This window comes from Amblyomma mixtum, chromosome 5 (genome assembly GCF_055824585.1).
Source record: "Amblyomma mixtum isolate Tamu chromosome 5, ASM5582458v1, whole genome shotgun sequence".
NCBI classification, from domain to species: Eukaryota; Metazoa; Arthropoda; class Arachnida; order Ixodida; family Ixodidae; genus Amblyomma; species Amblyomma mixtum.
Genome location: NC_143016.1, coordinates 149,493,855 through 149,516,531, shown reverse-complemented (window position 1 = coordinate 149,516,531; position 22,677 = coordinate 149,493,855). Strand labels below are relative to the sequence as shown.

The following is a 22,677-nucleotide window of genomic DNA, read 5'->3' as shown; positions in this document are numbered from 1 at the left end:
CGCTTATTCACTTCAAAGGCGGGCATTCCGCATTGCAGCACTGTCAGCTTTTCCCTTCATTTTCCCTCTAACTCGCAAATACTGAAATAACTTGACAGCATCAGTCATAACTGGCGCTGATAATCAAAGACGTCCATTGCACTGCTACATTTTATAATTTGTAGTTTCAATTACAGTATTTTCTATTGTATTTTTTATCTTAGCTACCTGTCTAAAACTTTTTTGGAAAACTTTTTTTTGGTGTTTTGAATTTTCCTTGAATGTTTTTTTTGTGTTCAAGTTTTGTTTTTAGCTCATTTCGCATCCTTCTCCTTTGCTTTGTTCTCCTCCCAGAAGGTAATATTAACAATATATAGATAATGCTTTAACACAATGGGCTTTTGTATATTAGCATTGTGTATGACTTGTGTAAATGAGTCTGAACATTTAACGTTTTCCTGTGTCGCAGCACTATGCTGTATGCCTACTTGGCCTTTCACACAACCATCTACCTTTCGCCGTTCTTCGAAAACAAGGACTACCTGTGGGATGTGGCCATGTTTACACTCACGGGGCGCAAGCATCCCACGCCTGTGCCGAAGTGGAGACTGTGCCTTCGCCTTGTCGACAGGGTTCTGCCCGGCTTCATGATTGTGGCCTTAGAGAAGAACGACACCACAACGCCAGAATTCGTCGAGCTGATGGTGCGTAAATCGGGAACAAGCCTCAATAGAAGGGACGCCTCCTTTTAATAGGCGCATACCAGCGCGCCTATAACTGTAAGAGCTTTTCTAGAATCTCCGTGGGGACATTGTGACAGTTGTCTAAAGCAGCTGGTAGAGAATGGAGACCGTGCGGTGCCATTTTGAAGCATATTTAAGCTAGGTACTTGCATTAGCTGCGCAGAGCCCAGAAAATTTTATTTATATGCAATTTGTTGTGCTGTTCAATTCGGCAGAATTTGTGTGCGTTGGCCCTGGTCTCTCCGCACCTCCTTCCTCCAGACTTAGCTCGCCCCAGCCGAACCCTTGCCACTTCCCTGCCTCTTGGGCATAGCATCTCCGGCGAGGTCGTCTCGTTGCAAGTAGCACCAACCCAACTTGGACACACCTACTGGTCCAACATCTTAGCAGTTGTTACGGAAAGACGCACCACACAGACGAACACAACAGACACGGACAGGCTCTTTTCCGTGACTCTTTCTTGGGTTCGCCTGTGTGGCGCTTCTTTGAGTGGCACCAAATGCACAAACTAGCTTAGCAGGAAGTTCTTGACTACCTGACCAGTGCCCTCTCCTCGCTTCCTGTGACGCTGACTCTAACGGACGCTCCCTACTGACTATAGTCATTGCCTGGCGCCTTCAGAGTTATCGCTCGCCCACGCTTGGCAGCCCGACGACATATCGCGTCAAGGGCGTGAGCAGAGGACTCGCAACACCTGTACATTGGCACCAGTGGTGTCCGCCCCATGGAGGCATGCCAACAATCAGCAGCTACTCCCCTCGTTAAAACCCGGCCCACTGACCTAGGGAGCTAGCCATATAGGATAGGGAGGTGGCTAGAGAGGGCTCTTCCCGAAACGACGCTAAATTGCACATGGGATCAGTGGTGTTAACTCAGTGAAAGCATCCCACACATCAGCACCGTTGTGTATTACTACGTGCCAGGCCTGAAGCCCAGCAGCCTAGCCACACGGCTCAGCGTTATATCGGTTCCTTTACGCTACCTACCGTGAAAATACTCGCTACAATTGCGCTTGTAACAAGTCCAATATTTCCAAAGACCAGTGTACTCAAATGTTGTATTTTACTTGTCAGTGCTATGTTCGAGAGAGTGAGCTCTCGTTTGGGCCACATATTCTTTCGTACCTGTGCAAAAAAATACGAAATCAGACTGTCGTTGGCATTAGTCGCTTCACTTGATTATTACTGCTGTGTTCAAGGAGTGGTCATTTTCTATAACGGACGTGAAGCCTAAGTAAGCTCTGCAACTACCTCGCGCAACTGCTCACGGTAGAAGATAGCAATGAAAGCTCGCCTTGAAACGCAAACTTCAACAAAAGGACCGGGAGGAGCAGCTGCAGTGGGCTGACGAATGGTTTGAGAAAATAAGGATCTGTCTTCCTCTAGGTAATCTGGGACATAATGGCCGAGGATCACGTAGGCTCCGGCATGAGGGGAGCAAATGCCGGAGTAGAATGAAGGAAAGGGGCGTTGTGCCAGAGGAGAGGTTGCTGCAGTGGCGTAGCTGGTTCTGAAAAGCTTTTTTCCAGCTAAAGGGGCGTCCACTAGATTTCTGTTTTCCCCTGCCTCCTCCTCTTGAGATGCTTACTTTGCGTGCCAGTTATCGCGTTATTGTGTGACAGCGCACGCGTTCTCCTGCCTATTGTACTCATAATAGCTTGTGATTCATGCTGTGGGTCCTCAGAACGGCGCATATTATCTAGCGTGATAAGTTTGAATGCTTTTCCGACGGCCGACACGAAGTCCTGCAAACGCCTAATGTCGATAATAGATGAAAGCAGAAATCAGGAAAGTGTTCTCCAGAAAAGATGAGTAGCAACTGTCTGGTATCGAAACAAGGTAGTAGTCGACAGCCAAGTGATTAAGAAAAATTACAAAAAAGTTTCCTGTTCTGCCTGCAAAAGATTTCCCAAAATGAAAGACGTGGCACCGTTGAACACTGGCTGGCACTGGCACACTCGTGTTAGGTTTTCGGCCTCACAAGGGTCGAATATTTGATCACAAAGCTATCGCTGCTTGAAAAATGTTGGCATCAACCTTTCAATGGAAGCTCCATGCAGAAATGAGTGCAATGTGTGCAATCGCTATGTTCTGAATTCATGACGGCGTGTATTACAGAGTTGAAAAATGCCAGGTTCCTTCAGTTATCATCAGATGTGGACATGATTTTATTCTCGAATGAATACTGCATTCTTCTCTCTTCAAGCTTCTTGAAGTCGCAGTGTACACTACAAATGCAGCTGTATTCTTGTTAATATAAAATAAATAACGATTTTTTTTCAAGGGGAAAACTCTACGGGCAGTAATGGACACACTTATTTCGTATCTCAGGTTTGAAAGCGATTACACGAAATTTGCACGGAAAGGAGATGATACGTCCTGTGTAGAGCCCTCGTTCTAGGCTCTTCGCAACAACAAGCAGTGATCAGCATGGCTGAAGAGCTTGGTAACTGGAAACTACATGTTGCAAAAAGAGAGAATAGAGTTAATTATGCAGCTTTTGTGTCAGCCGCTGGCGTTTTAGCTTGCTTACGCACGAGGACCAGCTTTGTATGCAACTGGTCGGAGGCTAGCCAAGCGGCCCATGAACTGGGGTTTGGTAGGAATAACGTGGTGATTATATGGCTGATGGTCATTCGAAGAGCCAATGAGAGAACTCAGTGCAGTGTTCTTGGCAGTTGGGCACGATGTTGTGGCACAATGATGGTCGAGATATGAGCTAGCCGCTGTACGAAGGATGATAAGATGAATTTTTCCTAGCAGACGAATGGAGGAAGTCTGGTGTCTGTGCTGGGTGATGGAATGTTCTGCATATTTTCTAGAAGATTTTTCTAGAAGATGAATGCTGGTTTTCTTCCTATATCGAAGGGCTTCCAACCCAGAAGACGCATATGGCCAGGGGATAAAACGCGCCTATATTGTAAAATTTCTTTGCAAGCATAACTGTCAGTTCGGTGCCTGCAATACCGGCATGCCTCGGAGCCTATCTAATCCAAACCGGGTTGCGACAGAGTTCAGGCTGTACATCCATCAGCTCTTCATGGCGGTGAGATGGGAGCTTCGCTGCTTAAAGGGTTCTGATACCTGCTTGCGAATAGTAGTACACGGTGCATCCGCCTGGTTTTGGTTGTTAACACACGCCATCTTGCATGCCAGCTACTACTGAGTTAGGTTCTAGAGTGGGTTTTGGAAGGGAAGAGCAAAACAGGTCTAAATTCTGTGTGAGACAGGTTTAGGAGAGGGAGACGATTGTATATTGTCACGAATATTACACGGCACACAGTTAGAGACACAAGAACTGTTCCAGTCTGCCGAGCGGTCACCAGCAAGAAGACGGACCACTTCATCCTCGTCGCAAGCGGGCTGGCGAAGCACTTCTTCTTCGTCCACTTCTGAGCTGTATCATTGCTCCCTCCCCTGCAGCATCACCTCGATGCGAGCCGCTTTCACAGAGGGGAAAGTGGGTTAGACACGGAAAGTGAAACACAGCTATCACGACACACAACCGGCGGCACTCAGCGTCAAGTACAATCAGCAGGACGGTCGTGGTACGGCTTCATACAAACGACGTGCACAACATCCGGATGCGGTGGTCTGCGCGAAGGGCGGCCTGGGGTTGCCGGTGAAACTTCGTACGTCCCGTCGCTAATGCGGCGGAGAACTCGGTAAGGTCCGAAGTATCGGCGGAGTAATTTTTCGGACAACCCATGGCGACGAACTGGTGCCCAAACCCACACATGGTCGCCTGGTTCGTACGTAACAAATCGCCGTCTGAGATTGTAGTGGTCAGCGTCGACGTGCTGTTGACGGTGTATTCGCTGCCTGCCCAGTTGACGTGCTTCTTCAGCCCGCTGAACGAAAGTGGCGACGTCAAGATCTGGCTTTAGGTCACACTGAGGGTCGACGGGCAACATGGCATCCAAAGAAGTAACAACTGGACGACCGAAGACAAGCTGGAAGGGCGTGAGCCGCGTCGTCTCCTGCAGGGCCGTATTGTAAGCGAACGTTACGTATGGGAGAATTTGGTCCCATGTTTTATGCTCCACATCCGCATACATGGAGAGCATGTCGGCCAGGGTACTGTTAAGGCGCTCGACCAAACCACATGTCTGTGGGTGGTACGCTGTTGTACGCCTATGGCTGGTTGGGGTCAGATCTAGGACTGCCTGAGTCAAGCGGGCTGTGAAAGCAGCTCCACGGTCAGTAATGATAACCGCAGGAGCGCCATGACGCAGCACGATGTTGTGTACAAAAAACGTAGCTACTTCGACAGCATTTCCGTTTGCAAGCTCCGTTGTCTCAGCGTACCACGTCAAATAATCCGTCGTGACAGCAATCCAACGTTTTCCGGTGGATGACTTCGGGAAAGGGCCGAGTAGGTCCATTCCCACTTATTGGAAAGGCGTCTTCGGAGGCGCTATGGGATGAAGAAATCCTGCGGATTTGAAGGGAGAAGACTTACGGCGCTGGCAGTCGCGACAGGTTTTGACGTATTTCCGCACTGATGGAAGTACTCTTGGCCAGTAGTACCTCTGCCGAATCCTCGCTAAGGTACGACTGACCCCCAGGTGGCCGGCAGATGGTTCGTCGTGGCAAGCGCTCAAGATATCAGATCGCAACTCGGACGGGACTACGAGCAGAAATGTTGCAGTATTGCTCTTAAAGTTGCGCTTGTAGAGGACGCCGTTTTGCAGAGTGAAAGATTTGAGCCCACGAAGAAAAACACGAGGAAGGCGGGGACCATCGCAGCCTCCCACGTACGCGATCAGCGGCGCTAACTCTGGGTCTTCCCTTTGAAGCTGCGCCATATCGGTTGCGCTAACAGCACCAAGGAAAGAGAAGTCTTCAGTGATTTCTGGGGAAGCAAGGTGCACTGGCGCGCGTGATAAACAATCCGCATCTTGGTGCTTCCGCCCCGACTTGTACACCACCGTTACATCGTACTCCTGCAAACGGAGGCTCCACCTAGCCAACCGCCCAGATGGATCTTTGAGGCTGGCCAGCCAGCATAACGAGTGGTGATCACTGACAACGCGAAATGGTCTTCCGTATAGGTATGGGCGCAACTTACTGATGGCCCAGACTACCGCAAGACATTCTTTTGTCAGTCGTTGAATAGTTGCATTCCGAGCGCGAAAGAGCACGGCTTGCGTAAGCGATGACTCGTTCGGCGCCATCCTGCCACTGTACCAGGACCGCCCCAAGGCCTACGTTGCTAGCAACGGTGTGTGTGTCGGTTGCTGCGGTGTCATCGAAATGGGCGAGTATCGGTGGACGTTGCAGGCGGTGGCGGAGCTCCACGAAAGCATCCTCTTGGTCGCTTCCCCACAAGAAGGGTGTGTCGTCTCTGGTCAGCACTGTTAAGTGGTCAGCTAGTTTGGAGAAATCTTGGACGAATCGTCGATAGTAAGAGCACAGTCCCAAAAAATGTCGCAGAGTCTTTTTGTTAGTAGGACGCGGGAAACTGGAGACAGCAGCGGTCTTGTCGGGATCTGGGAGAATACCGCGCGCGCTGACAACATGGCCGAGGAAACGAAGCTCTTCAAAACCGAAATATCATTTCTCAGGCTTGATCGTAAGCTGCGCACATTGGAGCGCCCGGAGCACTGTGCGCAGCCGCTCCAAGTGTTGCTTGAAGGTGGGCGAGAAAATGAGGACATCGTCCAGGTATACGAGGCACGTCTGCCACTTGAGCCCAGACAAGACCGCGTCCATCATGCGTTGGAAAGTAGCAGGCGCTGAGCATAGTCCAAACGGGAGCACCTTAAATTCGTATAGACCATCAGGCGTCACAAAAGCAGTTTTCTCGCGGTCTCGCTCGTCCACCTCTATCTGCCAGTAGCCGCTTTTGAGATCCAAGGAGGAAAAGAACCTGGCATCACGTAGTCTGTCGAGTGCATCATCAATCCTGTGGAGCGGGTAAACGTCCTTTTTGGTCACGTTGTTCAGTTTGCGGTAATCCACACAAAATCTCAGGGTGTTGTCTTTCTTTTTCACGAGGACTACCGGTGATGCCCATGGACTTGTCGACGGTTGAATGACATCGTCGGCGAGCATTTCGTCCACTTGCCTTTTAATGGCTTCGCGTTCCGTCGAAGAAACACGGCATGGGCGCTGGCATACGGGTGGTGTAGTCTCGTCAGTGATGATGCGATGCTTTGCGACAGGCGTACGACCGACCCTGGAGCTTGTGGCAAAACAACCCGCGAAGTCGGTTAGAAGCGCCGATTGAAGAGCCTTCTGCTCAGGCGCCAAATGCGGATTGATTCTGGCGGACGGAAGGACAGGGCATGGTGGGGCCTGGTCTTCAGGGCTTGTCTCCAGGGCGCACACTTGAGGCACCACAGCGAAGTCATGCAGGAAGGCGACAGCCGTGCCCTTGGCGAGGTGCTGCATCTCGTTGGAAAAATTTGTAAGGAGCACACTAGCACAACCGTCTTGTAGTTGGACGAGCCCGCGAGCGATGGATACTCCCTTCTCGAGCAGCAGGGGTACGTGGCCACCAGCGACACCTTTGCAGTCGTGGAATAAATCATTCCTCACGAGAACTAGCACACTGGACCGGGGTGGCACCATTACGTCGTCGTCAACAAGTCGCAGAGCAGTGAAGCGTGAATCGTCTGTGTCAGTGCGTGCCACGGCCCGTTTCGTCGAGAACGTGGCCCGTGCTTCGTGGAGGTCAATGACAGCACCGTTCGTGTGGAGAAAGTCGAGAGCGAGGATCAAGTCCTTCGAACACTCACGGAGGACTACAAATTCGCCGACGTACACAAAACCACGGATATCGACACGAGCTGTGCACCTGCCGGCAGGGATAATCAGGTGACCCCCAGCAGTGCGAATGCTAGGCCCCGACCACCCCGTCAATACTTCCTTCAGCTGTACGGCAAGGGCCAGGCACATGACAGAATAGTCGGCACCAGTATCCAGTAAAGCGGTCACGTCGATTCCATCAATTTTGACGCACAAATCGGAGGTAGCTCGTCGGATGCTGTCGCTACTCGCTCCCGGACAAACATCGTTGCGTGGTAGTGGCGCAGGAGGATCTTCACAAGTCCCGGCATCAGCGGCATTGCCTCCAGAGGCCGCTGGAATCAGTCTTCCCGGCGTGGACTGGGAGAACGGCGTCCAGAGCAGCCTGCAGCTCGACGGGGGCTTGGAGAACGATAGCGTCTCGGCGACGGGGATCGAGCCTCTTGGTGGCCTGACGTGATGCGATTCTGGCGCGACGACAGATGGTACGCTATCTCATGCGGTCGTTCGCCGTTCTGTGCGCACGGGTCGTCCGGCGCGAAACCACGCAGGCCCACGCGGCGGTATGGGCACGCCCTGTAGAGGTGACCCGCCGCGCCACAGTGATAGCAGAGGGGCCGACGATCCGGGGCACGCCACACTTCACTCTTTCGCGGTCGCTGGTAGGCTGGCGGAGCGTGACCAAGAGGGCAGCTCGGTGAGAGCGCTGCTGGAGTCGCGGCGGTGACGTCGTACCCAGGGGCCTGGCGCAGGACGGACGCGTACGTGGGCCATGCATCATGCTGGCGAGTAACCTCAGAAATTTGGTGCTGTTGTGCTGCCAGGCGCACCTCGTCCCGGACGACTTCACTCAGTGGCGTGAAAGATGGCGTCTCGGACGGCATACGGAAGGCCTGCAGTTCCTCCCTGTCGACAGATCGGACCAGCTCGCGTAGAAAGGTCGCGTCGACACCGGGCGGCATGTAGATGGGATCAGGTCCGAAGGTGTTGACGTCGCGATTGTACTGGCGGGCTCGCTGTTCCAGCGTCTTCTCCATAGTGGCCGCCTCGGTGAGGAACTCTGCCACAGTGCTCAGTGGGCTACGCACGAGTCCTGCGAAGAGCTCTTGCTTGACACCCCGCATGAGGTGGGGAAGCTTCTTATCTTCCGTCATGTTGGGATCCGCGCGTTTAAAAAGCCGGGTCATGTCCTCGTAGTACATGCGTACACTCTCGTTGTGGCGCTGGTTGGGCGAGTGTAACGCAGCTTCTGCTCGCTCTCGACGGTCTGCATTCGGGAAAGTGGCTAATAGATTGCGGCAGAAAGCTTCCCAGGACGTAAACGAAGCTTCAGGGTTTTCGAACCATGTCCGAGCCGACTCTTCAAGCGCAAAATAGACATTGTGAAGCTTACGGTTGTCGCTCCAGCCATTGTAACGGGCAACACGTTTGAAGATCTCGAGCCAGTCCTCGGCGTCCTCGAACACGTCGCCATGAAACGACGGGGGTGTTCGTGTCTGATGACAGAGGATGTGCGCCGGGAGCGTGGTCTCAGTTGCCATGGCAGCTGGTGCCTCCGAAGAACGAGGGTGCGTCGCCCTGGTTGCAGCCGGAAGGAGTCCGAATTCAGGGGACGCTCCACGGAGGTGGCGGCCGCGGCGCTGGTGAACTGGGGTGAGATCCGTATTGGTCGGTAGCCTACGCGGGTCTGGAAGCGTACCCAGCACCTCCACCAGATTTGTCACGAATATTACACGGCACACAGTTAGAGACACAAGAACTGTTCCAGTCTGCCGAGCGGTCACCAGCAAGACGAACCACTTCTTCTTCCTCGTCACAAGCGGGCTGGCGAAGCACTTCTTCTTCGTCCACTTCTGAGCTGTATCAATATATTGCTGCATCCATGGTAATGCATGTAGCATCGGTGTAAACGAAGGTATGGCCCTGAGGGTGTTGATGAGGACAAGGTTGGGCCCTATCTCGTCCCTTATGTCTGATGTGGTTCGCGTTACTTAGGTGGCTATGCATATATTTAAACTTGAGAGGGTGTGGCTTGTAATAGAAGAGAGGTCTATGGGAGTCACTGAGAGTTTTCCAAAGCTGAAACTGAATTTTACCGGAACAAACAGCTTTTGTACCGGCATGGATAGCGGCAAACAGATATGAATAGCGGCAAGCGGCTTTGTGCGGGTCCGGTATAGCGCTAAAACCTGTAAGACCGGCAGTTTTAGGAGCTCGAACAATTTTAACCAGATCCGGCCTAGCGCTTGTACCAGAGACGCTGGTGCTGTTCGGAGTTTAGCGCTCATACCGGTGAGACCACAGTCGTTCGGAGCTTCAACATCATCGTCATGATTAGCCTGACTTCGCCCACTGCATGGCAAAGACCTCTTCCATGCCTATTCTTTTAACCGTGTCCTTTGCCAGCTGCGGCCACTGTATCCCCACAAACTTAACCTCATCCGCCCATCTAATTTCCTGCCGCGCACTGCTATGCTATCGTTCTCTTAGCTTCCATCCGTTACCCTTAACTTCCAGCGGTTATTTTGCATTTACATTGCATGTCCTATTGAAGCCCATTTCTTCCTCTTGATTTCGACTAGAGTGTCCTTAACCACCGTTTGTTCCCTCACCTACTCCGCCGTTTTCGGTCTGTTAACCTCACAGCTATAATGTTCCTTTCCATTGCTTGGTGCGTTGTGGTTAACTTCAGCTGAACTTAAGCTGAAATGGTTCCGGCACAGCACTCATACCGAAGGTACCTCATTAATTCTTAATACTGTTAAATCAGTTCGTTATTGTCTGAAGCTTGGAGCCGAGTGATTATTTATTTAGAAATTTTGATCTACGCAGCGGTACACTTTCATATAATGACTGACAAAAATGTTGCAACTCCTAAGTGAAAGCAATACCGCAGGTTTTCGCCAGCGATACAAAAAAAAAGTGGTTACTACGGAATTACTCGCTGCTTCATTTAAGTCTACGCTGTGTACAAAGTTGCTATATTGGATGCACTACCTTTCTGGGTAGGGATAGTGGAAATAGCAGATCCTATATAGTGTAAAATGTAAAATGACTATAGAAAGTAGACAACGCAGGGTGGAAGAAAAAAATACTAAGAGGCCATACATTACAGAAAACCCGAAACCATTTTTCTTCCCTCTGCAATATATTCCACTGCTGATTACATTTCTTTATCATTCAACAGTGCCGCCGCGGTGGCTCAGCGGTTATGGTGCTCGGCTGCTGACCCAAAAGACGCGGGTTCGATCCCGGCCGCGGTGGCTAGAATTTCTTCAGAGGAGAAATTCTAGAGGCCCGTGTACTGTGCGATGTCAGTGCACGTTAAAGAACCCCAGGTGGTCGAAATTTCCGGAGCCCTCCACTACGGCGTCTCTCATAGCCTTAGTCGCTTTGGGACGTTAAACCCCATAAACCAAACCAAACCATTCAACAGTATAATAAGGTGAAAGCCTTATATTGCTCATGAGTGGCGTAAACATGTAGCGTCACGGTTTCATCGATCCATATATCAAGGCAGCTCGTGGAATGTTTCGGGTGAAAGTGAGATCGGAGGAGGTATCGTTGGATATGCTGTTGCGCGGGCGGGTGAGAAAGGTGAAGTCGGTGAGGAGATCTAGTCCCAGTGCATCTATATAACAAATCCAATCCACAATTCAGCAAGCCAAATCGTAATCCACAATCCAATCCATTTCGGAAAGTCATGAGCTGGAAATGACGAAAAACAGGAAAAAAAAACTTCGGTCGAGGTTGGACTTGAACCCGGCCTACGGCATGATTAGAGTGCGCCACAACCGCTTGACGTTCGAATCTGAATATAAGCGCGTCTAGTGAATGCAGAGTTGTCTTAGAAGCGTACATGAGTAATTATGAGCACATTAATTATGAGCAAAAATGACAGATGCCGCAATTTAGCTAGTACAAATGTACAGACGGCATGTCATAGCACCATCATGCGGCACTCATTGACCCCCTCCCCCTCCAACCTCTTCGCATTGTACGACTCTGGTCTAGCAAATTGCGCCATATTGCAAGCAGAAATGCTTTCGCATTACCGCACGTAAGTTGTCTTAAGTGCCTCCTTGAACTCACAAATAGTTATTCTATTCCGACTGTATTCCAACTCTGCTTTATTCCAATTATAAATGTATTCATATTCCATTTCAATTTGCAATTGCTTCTTTGATATTTTTTTAGTGAATCACCATCATACGCTTTCATTTTTGCTGAGCGTACCTTAGTTCGGCTTCTCCCTCCTCACCCGTACAAGTGGAGATGAAAGAGAGGGGGATGGCTTGCAGGTGGAGGAATGGAATCCCCTAAACAACACCTCCAAAAGTTTGCACGTGAAGGCTTTACACAATCGCCGCGGCCACCGGACAATGTTTGCCTTCATGGCCTTCCTAAAGCGATTCATCAACGCAGAGCCGGTTTCCTTCGCTATTGTAGTTCTTAATATGAACCAGCCGACCGTTCGTTAATTCAACGCTTTTATGTTTACACCATAAAAGGTTGAGCCGGAAGTGAATTCTTTGAGACGCTGCTTAGCTGGCCACATGTCAAGCTGAATGACGCAGTATTCCACGGGTGTATGGGCCAGGTAGCTTTGTGGGTTGCAAGAGTTACGTGCGGTGTTAGTGGGTGGCAGAACAGCCAGCATAGATGAAAATTATAATATTGTGAGATGGTTCTACCCAAACCACTGCTTATTAGATGAAGGAGATCGATGGCACCTCCTGACGGCGCGCAGAAAGCTTCAGCACTTATTAAGGGCAATCGGCTTGCTGCGACTGAAGTTTCTACACTTGGTAGCAGTGTGCAAAGTGCGAAATAAAGCTAAGTTATGCCAGAAAAGGAAAAATAAAGGAAAGAAAAGATAAACTAGGACCATTTGAAATTTATCATTCAACTTATGGAAGCCCAAATGTTAACGCGGCAAAAAATATGCCGCAGGAGTGCGTCACTGGGAAGAGTACAGCGCTAGGTTAAAAATGAGAGTTATATAAAGGAGTATTTAAAATGACAGCAATCGAACGGGCGAGTGTGCAGAAACATGAAGGAAAGCGTTCAGATGTGCAGCGACGTCAAATGCTTTAGTAAGTATTAGACGAAGAGTACAAAGCACAGGAGAGTTTACTGAGGCAATAATAGCAGTAAGAAACAAGTGCGAAGCTTTACACATGGAATGAGCTGCAGAGGGGCGGCCATGTGCGAGCGCGCAGAGATGTACATTTTTTGCCAAAAGGAACCAGGCTGCGTGTTTTTCTTATTCGTATAGTAGAGCCCTTACTTTTTCTTTACAATTCCAAAAATTCCTTGAAAGTCAGGAAAGAAGTGCTCCTTATCATACATAGATTTACAGCTTGAGGGCTGGCATAGTAGCTTTAAAATATGACTGAGGAGCGAATCGTGCAGCCTTGTTACTTTTGGCAAAGGCTGTACGTACTATCGATCGCTCAGGGCAGCAGAGCGGCTGCAAGGTCCCACTGCGGCGCTGTTATCTCGTGCCGCTCGCTTGCAGCCAGAGTGCTGCATGTGACGACAAAATTTGCCGTTGCTCTTGGGCGGGGTCTTGCCGCACTTGATGAATATCTAGTTTTGCGTTCAGCTGCTCTGCTGTTGACTGTCTCGACGAAGGGTAGCGCGCATCGCCTACTAATCGAGCAGTGTTGGAGGAAGGGTATAGGCAGTAATATCTAACATATGGGCAATATAAAATGACACTGAAAAACAGAACTTCGACTCGTTTCTTCACACTGCCGTGGCTTGAGGAACTGCGGCTGTCCGACTGGTCTGCAACAGCCCGATATGCTCGATTAAGAGGCGATGCGCGCTCCCCGTCGTCGACTGCTTCAAGCAATCAAGCCTAGACCATCTACTCAATGTGTCATTACAAACAAGCACTAGCGAAAAATATTAGAGCATAGGGGACCACCTCGATTAAGAGGTGTTGGTTTGTGCGGATTTACCGGGATAACTTTAGAAGTGTCGAGAAAATAGGAGAGCCTCAGCACCGCTCATGCTTAGCACAACGCCATGCTTACATTACAAACTCTTTTTAATCAAAATTGCTAATACACCCAAAAATTGGTTACCATTTCTTCACTCAAAATTTTTCTTCCAAAGGAGACTGTAATGCGGAAGAACTTATCGAATTCCGAGCATGAGATATTTCTGCGAACCTGGATAACAAAATCAACACAGCACAAGTAACAAAAAAACTCAAGCACTATTGTTCGGCATTGTGCATGTCTGGTTCATTAGTAGAATTGCATGTATTTCTATTTTAGGACCCGTGTCTGCTTTTCCAGCAATAATGAGCCTCCCCATGTGTTTTGTCTCGTCTGAACATCACGAAACGCGCATAATCACGACATCTTTCTTACAACGAAGCGACAGAGTAGCGTTTTGTAGTTTTCTTCAGATGAAACTGTCAGTGACGCACCAATCAGCTGAAGCTTTGCTCTTGCTCCATAAACGTGCTTACCCTGTCATAACGAAAAAAATGAGGTTTACTTGTATGTGAAACAGTGAGTAGGTATTCGTAAATGAAACGCTGTAAAACTCATAAATGTCTTGTGATATGCCATTTCAGAGCATTAGTGGAAATGTGGTTGCGAATGAGTGTTACAGTGCTCATTATAAGCTTGAAGCATACTATTTTTGGCTATAAGTGAATATAGGTTTTCCTTAATGATGTAATGTGTGTTCTTCTTCGCACAGTGTTTATTTAAAGCGCAATTTTTTTCTGTCCACTGATAGGCTGATGTAATGGCTGAAGAGGTCCGATCTTCGTTTATTGACGAGGTGATGGCCCTTGAACATTTGGACAATTGGACCAGGTATATCCTCACCAAAAAGGTAAGTATTACGCTTCCGTTAGCAGCACGTAGGAATAAGCAGAAACACGTTAATGTGTAGCGCCAGGATAATCGGAGTAAGCTTGAAGAAAATACTCCAGCAGAGATTTACACGTTACTGCTGCTTCTTTCTCGTTCACTTCGAGATCGGCTTAATAGAACAAATAAAATGGCTCTTGGATCTACCTACGTAGTAAAATCAAAATGCCGAACAGATTTAACATCACAGCTGGCAATAAGAGCACTGAAAGAAGCGCGTTCTTTTTACGAGTTTTTATCCGAATGCGCACTGCTGTAGCCCACAGATTTTGCATACGATCGCGTTAAAATGTCATTGCAAGCATAAAAATACATTTCTTTGCAGGAGAAATTCGAGGCCCGTGTACTGTGCGATGTCAGTGCACGTTAAAGAACCCCAGGTGGTCGAAATTTTGGAGCCCTCCACTACGGCGTCTCTCATAGCCTTAGTCGCTTTGGGACGTTAAACCCCAGAAACCAAACCAACCTTCTTTCTTTCTGGCAAATACAAGTGCTTATTTTCAATCTGAAACATCAGGAGTAAAAAAAATTTACCCTAAAGCAGCTTTAGCACTGCAACATGCGAGGTGAAAACGGGTACGTGACCAAAGTTCTTAGAAATAAGAATTTGTGCGAGGAAAGTTCAGAGCGGAAGAAATGGGGTAAGGATGGGTGAGGGGAACAATACCAATATGTCATGTTTCGCGCAGGCACATCACTACGGTGCATTTTCTTGCAATCTTTTAGCACCAAAATAGGTTGCCCGCCTGCCTTTCATGTTTCAAAACATTGAAACATCGACAGTTGAGGCTTAATTTAGTGTTGGAGAATCTTCTGTTCCCATGTGACGCATGCTAAAAGTTATGCTGTCGTAAACATTTCACATAATCGACCGATACATAGGAACAGAATTCAACGGTATATATAGGGTGACGAAAATTAAGATTTACAGATTATTTAAACTTAGGCACTTTGTGGTACGTGCAACCCACCTCTGCAGAAAAGCTCTGCTGCCAGGGGGACGCAAAGTGAGATGAAAATTCTCACCATCACACCCACAATGAACTACTATAATATAACAAACTTTTTGACTATAGCGGCTAGCTTGATTGCTTATGTTGGAAACAGTGATTCTTTATATTCGAAACATAAATGCTTGGTTTGGTGTGCTTTGGTTTATTGGGGTTTAACGTCTCAAAGCAACTAAGGCTATGAGGGACGCCGTAGTAAAGGGCTCCGGAAATTTCGACCACCTAGAGCTCTTTAACGTGCACTGACATCGCACAGTACACGGGCCTCTAGAATTTCGCCTTCAGCGAAATTCAGCAACCACGGCCGGGATCGAACCCGCGTCTTTCGGGTCAGCAGCCGAGCGCCGTAACCACTGAGCCACCGCGGCGGGGCAACAGTAATTCTTTATATCTGTAAACGCATCCATAACTGATCTATAAACATTGATGCGTTCGCATTTCTTGATCACTTCATTTGGTAGAATTCTTCTAGAGCACGCGCGTTCCAACGCATTCGCCCCTGAAGTTACCATTAATTTGTATAATTACTCATGCAAGGCAGTGCCAGTCGACGTGCAAGTCCTGCGTTGTGTGCTTTGTTGTTCCGCCGGACATTTATTCCATTTCGATAGCCGAAAGTGAAACGAAAGCGGTTAACAGCGTCACCGGCTGCCGTACATCGTTCGCAGACAAAACGCCTGGTCACGTCGGGAGTTTAGCACCGGCCTTCACCGCCTTGAATGAGCAGTTGGGGGGGTCTAGATGAAAGTTCGGAGGGGAGAATCTCAGACCACAGGCGTGCGAGGCGAATCCTACAGAGGGCAAAACTCTTGTCTACAACACGTTCTAAGCGTGTTTTGAGCTGAGCCCACGATATCTAGCGATAATATTTCGGTAAAAATGGCCTGTATGAAAGCATGTGCAGCTAAACTAAAAGGATTTCACCGCCATTTTTGCCTACTGGTCGCACTGGTTTGGGAGCCTGCGGAAGAGACAGTGCGGTCGCTCTGCACATGTGCTTTGCCCTCTGTATCAAATGAAATTGTATAGGAATACGGTTGGCTCTTAGCTCCCAAATGCCCGCTCACTGCTTTGACTGAAAAGTTTAATAATTGATCTTAGTTAATTAGGTGCCTGATGGTGACAATAATCATCTCACTTTTTGTCCCCCTGGCCGCATAACGTATGTGCAGAAATGGCTTTTATGCACCTCTAAGAGCCAATTTGCACCTCTAAGAGCCAGAAGTGAGCCGGTTCCAAGGCGAACCGTTTTTTAGATATACCCCTTGAATGATCATATAGTCGAAAAGGAAACTATCTCGTTGTAGCAGGAAGTCAAACTCTGCTGTATGAAAAATTTCGTCTGCAATCCTTTTAAGTAGATATTTAAGCATCTAGCGACACCTGACTCGTAGTGCGACAAGGTGAGCAGCACCACCCAATCCCTATTTTTTGCGTTGCCGAAGCCATTGTTAGATGCCGGGGCATATGTAGGTTATTTCATATCTGTCAGATGTTTAAAACGGCTGAGCATGTCAGTGATACTTCAAGGTCTTATCACGCCCTTTAGCTATAGCAGTATACTATCGCTTTTCGGTAAACTTGATATAATGCCAGTTTTCAGTGTAGGTTTGTCCGCCGCTCCAAAAAAGGCATGTGCAGTCCTTCTTGAATCTAGAAATAAAAATAACTCCCTGCGACAAAGAATAAATCTATAGACAAACTGGGACCACATTCAGAGCGAGAACTGCAATATGTCTCCAACTTGTTTGTTTTTGAAATAATAAGCTGCAGTGCACGTTGCAAGTTGACAGTTTCAGCTGTGCTCCGCACTTGTAAATACGCGACCTTTGCGCCGCACGCTAATAACATACCATTTGCGTTTCAGAGGTTGTAATGAATCTTTCAAACATCATCTCACGCAGGCGCAGAGCGTCGTCGTGCACTCGCTATTTCCGGCACGGTACGCGGCAAGCGTGATCGCCAAGGCTTTGATAATACAGGTTGGTGCCTTTTATTCGTTGAGAGTCGGGTCAGTTTTGTTTCCTTCTGAAAATAGCAGTGGGCTTAAAAAAAACTGCATGTCTTTCGAAGCACTTTAGGCCCACAACGTTGGACAACAGTGACGCATTTGGTCATATGAAAAACCAATGCATAGTTAAAAGAATCCCTTAATTTCAATGTAAATATGAATAATGATTCAACAATATAAAACTTATCAATGAAAACTTAAAGCGCCTTCCGCAAAAATATAAATATGAGTCAAATGCAACGCATGAAGTAAAAAGAAAAAAAAAACAGCTGCCATTAATGTGCTCCGCATATAAGAGATCCCGGAATACGTTTTGCATCTCATACATGGCATTGCCTATCTCAAGTCGCCATTTTAGGTTAATTCAAAATTTTATCAACGCACTTTTCTCTCACCGCGCAGCTTTTGTATGCTTTTTCTACACCCGTTGGTGTCTTTGCGGCCCGAAGTATCATTTGTAGCTCCCATAAGTGTACCACATAGGTGTACCATGCTGTACCGATTACTCTCCTCCTTTTCCTCTCATTAAAATTCCTTTATCTCTCTCTCTCTACCGATTACTGTATCCGACAGACGCTCGATATTCGTCGCTGTTACTAATGTGACAAGGTAGCTTAGCTATCAATATTGAAATAATCTTATTCGCCCAGGAACCAAGCACTAGGGCTTGTCGTATGGCAGTAAGAAAGAGTATTCGATGTGCAAATGTTCTTGCTGAGGATGTTTCATGGCTTACAGACTAGGGAAACAATACTTTCTGGTATATATGTTTGTTAGGCCGAAGGGAGACACATTTTGCTTATTATTGACTGGGAAAGGAATGCATGCCCGAGCTCTCTATTTTTCTTTGAAAGTAATCCGCATGAAGTTGCCAGGATGCGATATTTATGCGATAAACAAAGACCATCTAGAAGAGCGTCTATATACGATATTCTCGTACGTGCGGGCAGGGGCACTCGCAATGGGATAATTGCTTACGAGAAGGAATATTGGTGCAAGCGAACGAGGTGAATTGTGCGATTTCGCAGACACAGCTGTTTACGTCAATCATGCAGTCGTAATAACTCTCTAATGGAAGCTAATAGAAACAATGAGACAAGTTTAGCAAGCGCTTCGAACTCCTTTTCTCGGATCCTTTTTTCGCAAAAAGCCGCCTTCCATTTTTTCCAAACGCACTCGAGGCATGGCACTTTTACAATAGGCATGTAGAAGCGAGGGGGACAAGGTAGGATACTGCTTGTTTAAAAAAAATCGCATGTCATGGACAAAACAGAGATGGTGTTCTAAGTCGTCCTGTGAGCCCTCGATAAAACGTCGATAAATCATCTTGTTTGAGCGCTTTGCAGACGTAAGGGTGCATCACCAGATTACAGAATCAAATGAGTTTTTCTTTCGTGTGCGTACAGAATCAGAACCTCTGCTTAGACGACGCCTTGTCTATCATCCGGTTAGCTCCCGACTGACGCCAGTGCAGTTAACATCAACCATGCTAACCTAAACCTTCACGTTTTCGTATTTAGCGATTGCAGTGAGAAATTCTAAAACGAAGCATGCAAAATGAGGTTCCAAATGCGATTCATTAACGTGCCCACCAGTTATATGACGGGAAACGTAATTAAAATGGCTGTGTGGGGACACAGCATATATATTGTGGGGCTCGTTCCTCCATACTCAGAGTTCTTTTTAGCGCACACAAGGACGAAGCATTAAAGGACGAGGAAAGACAGGAAGCGCCCTGTCCTCTCTTCCTCCTTGTTTGTTGTCTTTGTGGGCGCTGAAAAGGAAGCAGGATAAGTGCCACAAGCTGTAATATTCGACGGGTGGCTACGAGAGGTTAGCTACAATCAGGGTGAGTATAGAAGAAAGCCTCGCATTATTTGTATACGGTCGAAACATTTTCTGCTTTCCGTCGATGATGTGGCGGAGAATTTAGGTGCTCATAGGGTGCTTTTGAGCCCCATTCAGTACTAGCTTTCACTTCAATTTGTTTTTTCCGGAGAGCGGGTATCTATCCCACTCGCAGAAAAGTGGGATAAAATATATTGTGGCATTTTTTATTTACTTTGGAGCCGTTGTTTTTCCAGTAGGCTGGTTCAGATATAAACCTATTGGATATAATGTAACCTATAACCTACTTGAAATGTCAAACTAATCAGTGTCGATCGTTTACTTCTTCTCAGTACAAGCTCTGCACAAAACGAAAAAGATTACTCTATTTTTTACACAAATGAAAAATTCACTTTGTAAAATATCTTGTCATTCTGATTACAACATCCTGGCTTGCTCGTAACAGACCTTGTATACGTACCCATGTTTGCAAGCTCCCAACGCAAGAACTATCTTATAAACTGTATACCGGGTGTCCCAGCTAACTTGAACCAAGGGTTTAAAAATGAAATATTGGAGTCAGGAGAGTGAAACTACCTGCATATTGGTGATAGGCATTTGGCGCACCACGGGAAATTTTTTGTATCGCAATTACTTAACTAGTAATTAAGATAATTTTTTTAATTTTTTTAATATTGACTTTAGACACTAAATGTGATTCGCAAAGTTGGAGAGCACTTTCAGAAACCCGCATTCCATTATTCGCCATAAAGAAAACCTTACGTGTACCTCTTTTTCCGAGCTCGAAAGAAAGCCCGCGAAATACAAAAAAAATCACGTGACGAGCACATTTGCGCGTCGCGATCGTGCTGCTCTCAACCGTGCTTTCAGTGAACGAAATCAGCTCCGGCCTTTATTCGACGGCCCCGTTGCAGCGGCAGGCCGATATCTTGGCGGGGGTTTTTCGTCCGCGTCAGCTAGTTGGCACCCGGCGACGACGACTTAGTCCCAATCTGATAAGATACTGAGATGGCGAGTCTGCTTTGTCACTCAGAAGCAAAAGAGAAATACAGGGAATAATGTTTCGCCGCGAGGTGTTGGCGGCTGTGTGTTGCAGTTTCCTAATGAGGATTTTGAAAGCTGGAAGCAGCGGTGAAGCACAGTTTGTCGTGTGCTCTTCTTATGCCACTCTCATGCGAGACTGAATCTTTGGTGTAGTGATTACTAGCACTGCAGACATGCCGTTTACAAATGAAGAGAAAGCAGACATGGTTCTGGCTCTAGGTGCATGTCATGGGAACAGAAGGCGCGCTGCAGACCTTATGCAACAATGGCACCCAGGCAGGCGGCCAAGTTCAGTAACGATCCTGCGTGCCTTCGAGACGCTGCGACGGATGGGCAGTTTTACGTCCACACGACACAGAGCACCTGTTTTTGACGAGGACTTCGAGACGCATATTTTATCGCTGTTCGCTCTGGAACCCCAAGCAAGCGTGCGCAGCGTGAGCGAGGATACCGGAGTCTCCAGGTCATCAGTTTGGCGAATACTGCGCAAACACCGCCTGCATCCGTACCACGTACAGCTTCATCAAAATCTGTTGCCACGGGACTTCCAAAACAGGACCGATTTTGCTAATTGGATTCTGATAAAGATGCAGGACGACCCGGATTTTTTGAACAAAGTGATATGGAGTGACGAAGCTAGTTTTTCGCGCAATTCACAGGTGAACCTGCACAATGCTCATTACTGGAGCGATTCAAATCCCTACTGGGTTTTACAGACGCAGCACCAGTACCAGTGGTCATTTAGTGTTTGGTGTGGACTTCTCGACGGTAGTTTGATCGGGCCTGTGTTTTTCGACCAGACGCTGACAGCAGATCGCTACACCAATGATATCCTCAGAGGACCCGTTGACGACTTCCTTTCGGATCTACCGCTCGCCAGGGCCACAAATGTGTGGTTTCAACACGATGGCGCCCCCGCGCACAGCAGCGCCAAGGCTCGGACCTGGCTCGACGCAGCGTTCCCGCAGAAATGGATAGGACGACTAGGTCCCGTGAACTGGCCAGCCAGGTCTCCTGATATGACACCTCTGGACTACTTTTTGTGGGGTCATATCAAGGACAAGGTGTACAGCACACCAACTTCCACACCGCAAGACCTTAAAGACAAAATAACGGAAGTCTGTTTAAACATGCCTGAGGCTGTCATACGAAATGCAACGGCTGATTTGGTTACAAGATGCCATAGCTGTATCGTCGCACAAGGTGACCTATTCGAGCACTTTTTATAATTGGTAAGAAACCGAAATGAAATGGAGTCAGGACAACCGCATGCCACGGCTGTCATCGCCGCACAGCCAAGCCATAAACCGCCACTTTTATTTTCTTTGCAACTGGCAAATAAAACTCCTCTCATTTGAAAACTTCGAGCTTGGCAGTCTTTATCGCGACTGCAAAGCGCAGCGCACTCGCTGCAATTTACACCGTCACGCGCGAACTGGCTGACACGGCCGAAGAAACCACCACCAAGATATCGGCCTGCCTCTGAAACGGGGCCGCCGAATGAATACCGGAGCTGATTTCGTTCACTGAAAGCACGGTTGAGAGCAGCACGATCGCGGCGCGCGAATGCGCTCGTCACGTGGTTTTTTTTGTATTTCGCGGGCTTTCTTTCGAGCTCGAAAAAAGAGGTACACGTAAGGTTTTCTTTATGGCGAATAATGGAATGGGGGTTTCTGAAAGTGCTCTCCAACTTTGCGAATCACACTTAGTGTCTAAAGTCAATATTAAAAATTAAAAAAAAATTATTTTAATTACTAGTTAAGTAATTGCAATACAAAAAATTTCCTGTGGTGCGCCAAATGCCTGTCACCAATATGCAGGTAGTTTCACTCTCCTGACCCCAATATTTCATTTTTAAACCCTTGGTTCAAGTTAGCTGGGACACCCGGTATATGCGCTGATAACCTAGAAAGCATTCGCCCCTTGTCGGGCTTAAACGGCGATATGATACAGGTGTACACCTGAACAAAACAGTTAGTGTCTTTTGTCTTGCACCTAATTTCTTAAACCTTGCACCACACCTGTACGCAGGCTTCGTTTGCTTCACCAACAAACTATTTCTAACAATTTACTGCCCCTCAAAATCCAGCCAACTCGTGGCGTCGTGGGAAGGACTGATAAAAACACTGGCGTTCATGGCTCTAAAACATTTTTTATTCATCTATTTGCTGACGGCTGCGGCTTGTTGCTGTATTTATTTCTTAGCTTGAAGGAACATAATTTTTTTTAAATGGTAAACAAGGAAGTTCTCCTCATACAACGCTCACTACGTTACTGAAAAAAAAAAATCCAATATTTCTACCCTATAGTGCTAAGCCGTACATCCAATGGGAACAGGTACTGAAACCTGAAGCTGAAGACGTTCAAATAAGAATAACGGACAGATTAGGC

The 22,677-nt window shown here is 47.7% G+C and overlaps 2 protein-coding genes across 2 annotated transcripts in view; one reads left to right on the top strand and one right to left on the bottom strand.

The window, feature by feature from the left end:
- The window catches only part of LOC149344130 (neprilysin-2-like), a 195,513-nt gene that overhangs the window by 130,105 nt on the left and 42,731 nt on the right, over positions 1-22,677 (top strand). The window contains exons 20-22 of the mRNA XM_089547153.1: positions 449-683; positions 14,237-14,335; positions 17,288-17,365. Coding sequence (XP_089403279.1) covers positions 449-683; positions 14,237-14,335; positions 17,288-17,365 — 412 coding nt within the window. The remainder of the gene's footprint in view (positions 1-448; positions 684-14,236; positions 14,336-17,287; positions 17,366-22,677) is intronic.
- On the bottom strand, positions 3,119-10,016 carry LOC149344131 (uncharacterized). Its single transcript, XM_089542795.1, has 3 exons — positions 10,010-10,016; positions 8,398-9,161; positions 3,119-3,178 (listed from the first exon to the last, which is right to left on the bottom strand). The coding sequence occupies exons 1-3, from the start codon at positions 10,014-10,016 to the stop codon at positions 3,119-3,121; spliced, it is 831 nt and encodes a 276-aa protein (XP_089398921.1).

What these genes read in the sequence shown, in the direction of transcription:
- LOC149344131 (XM_089542795.1), bottom strand. An exon ending in CGACCTTTCTACGCGAGCTG is followed by an intron (nt 3,179 to 8,397) that starts GTCCGATCTGTC and finishes TGCAACATGTAG; the next exon opens with TTTCCAGTTACCAAGCTCTT.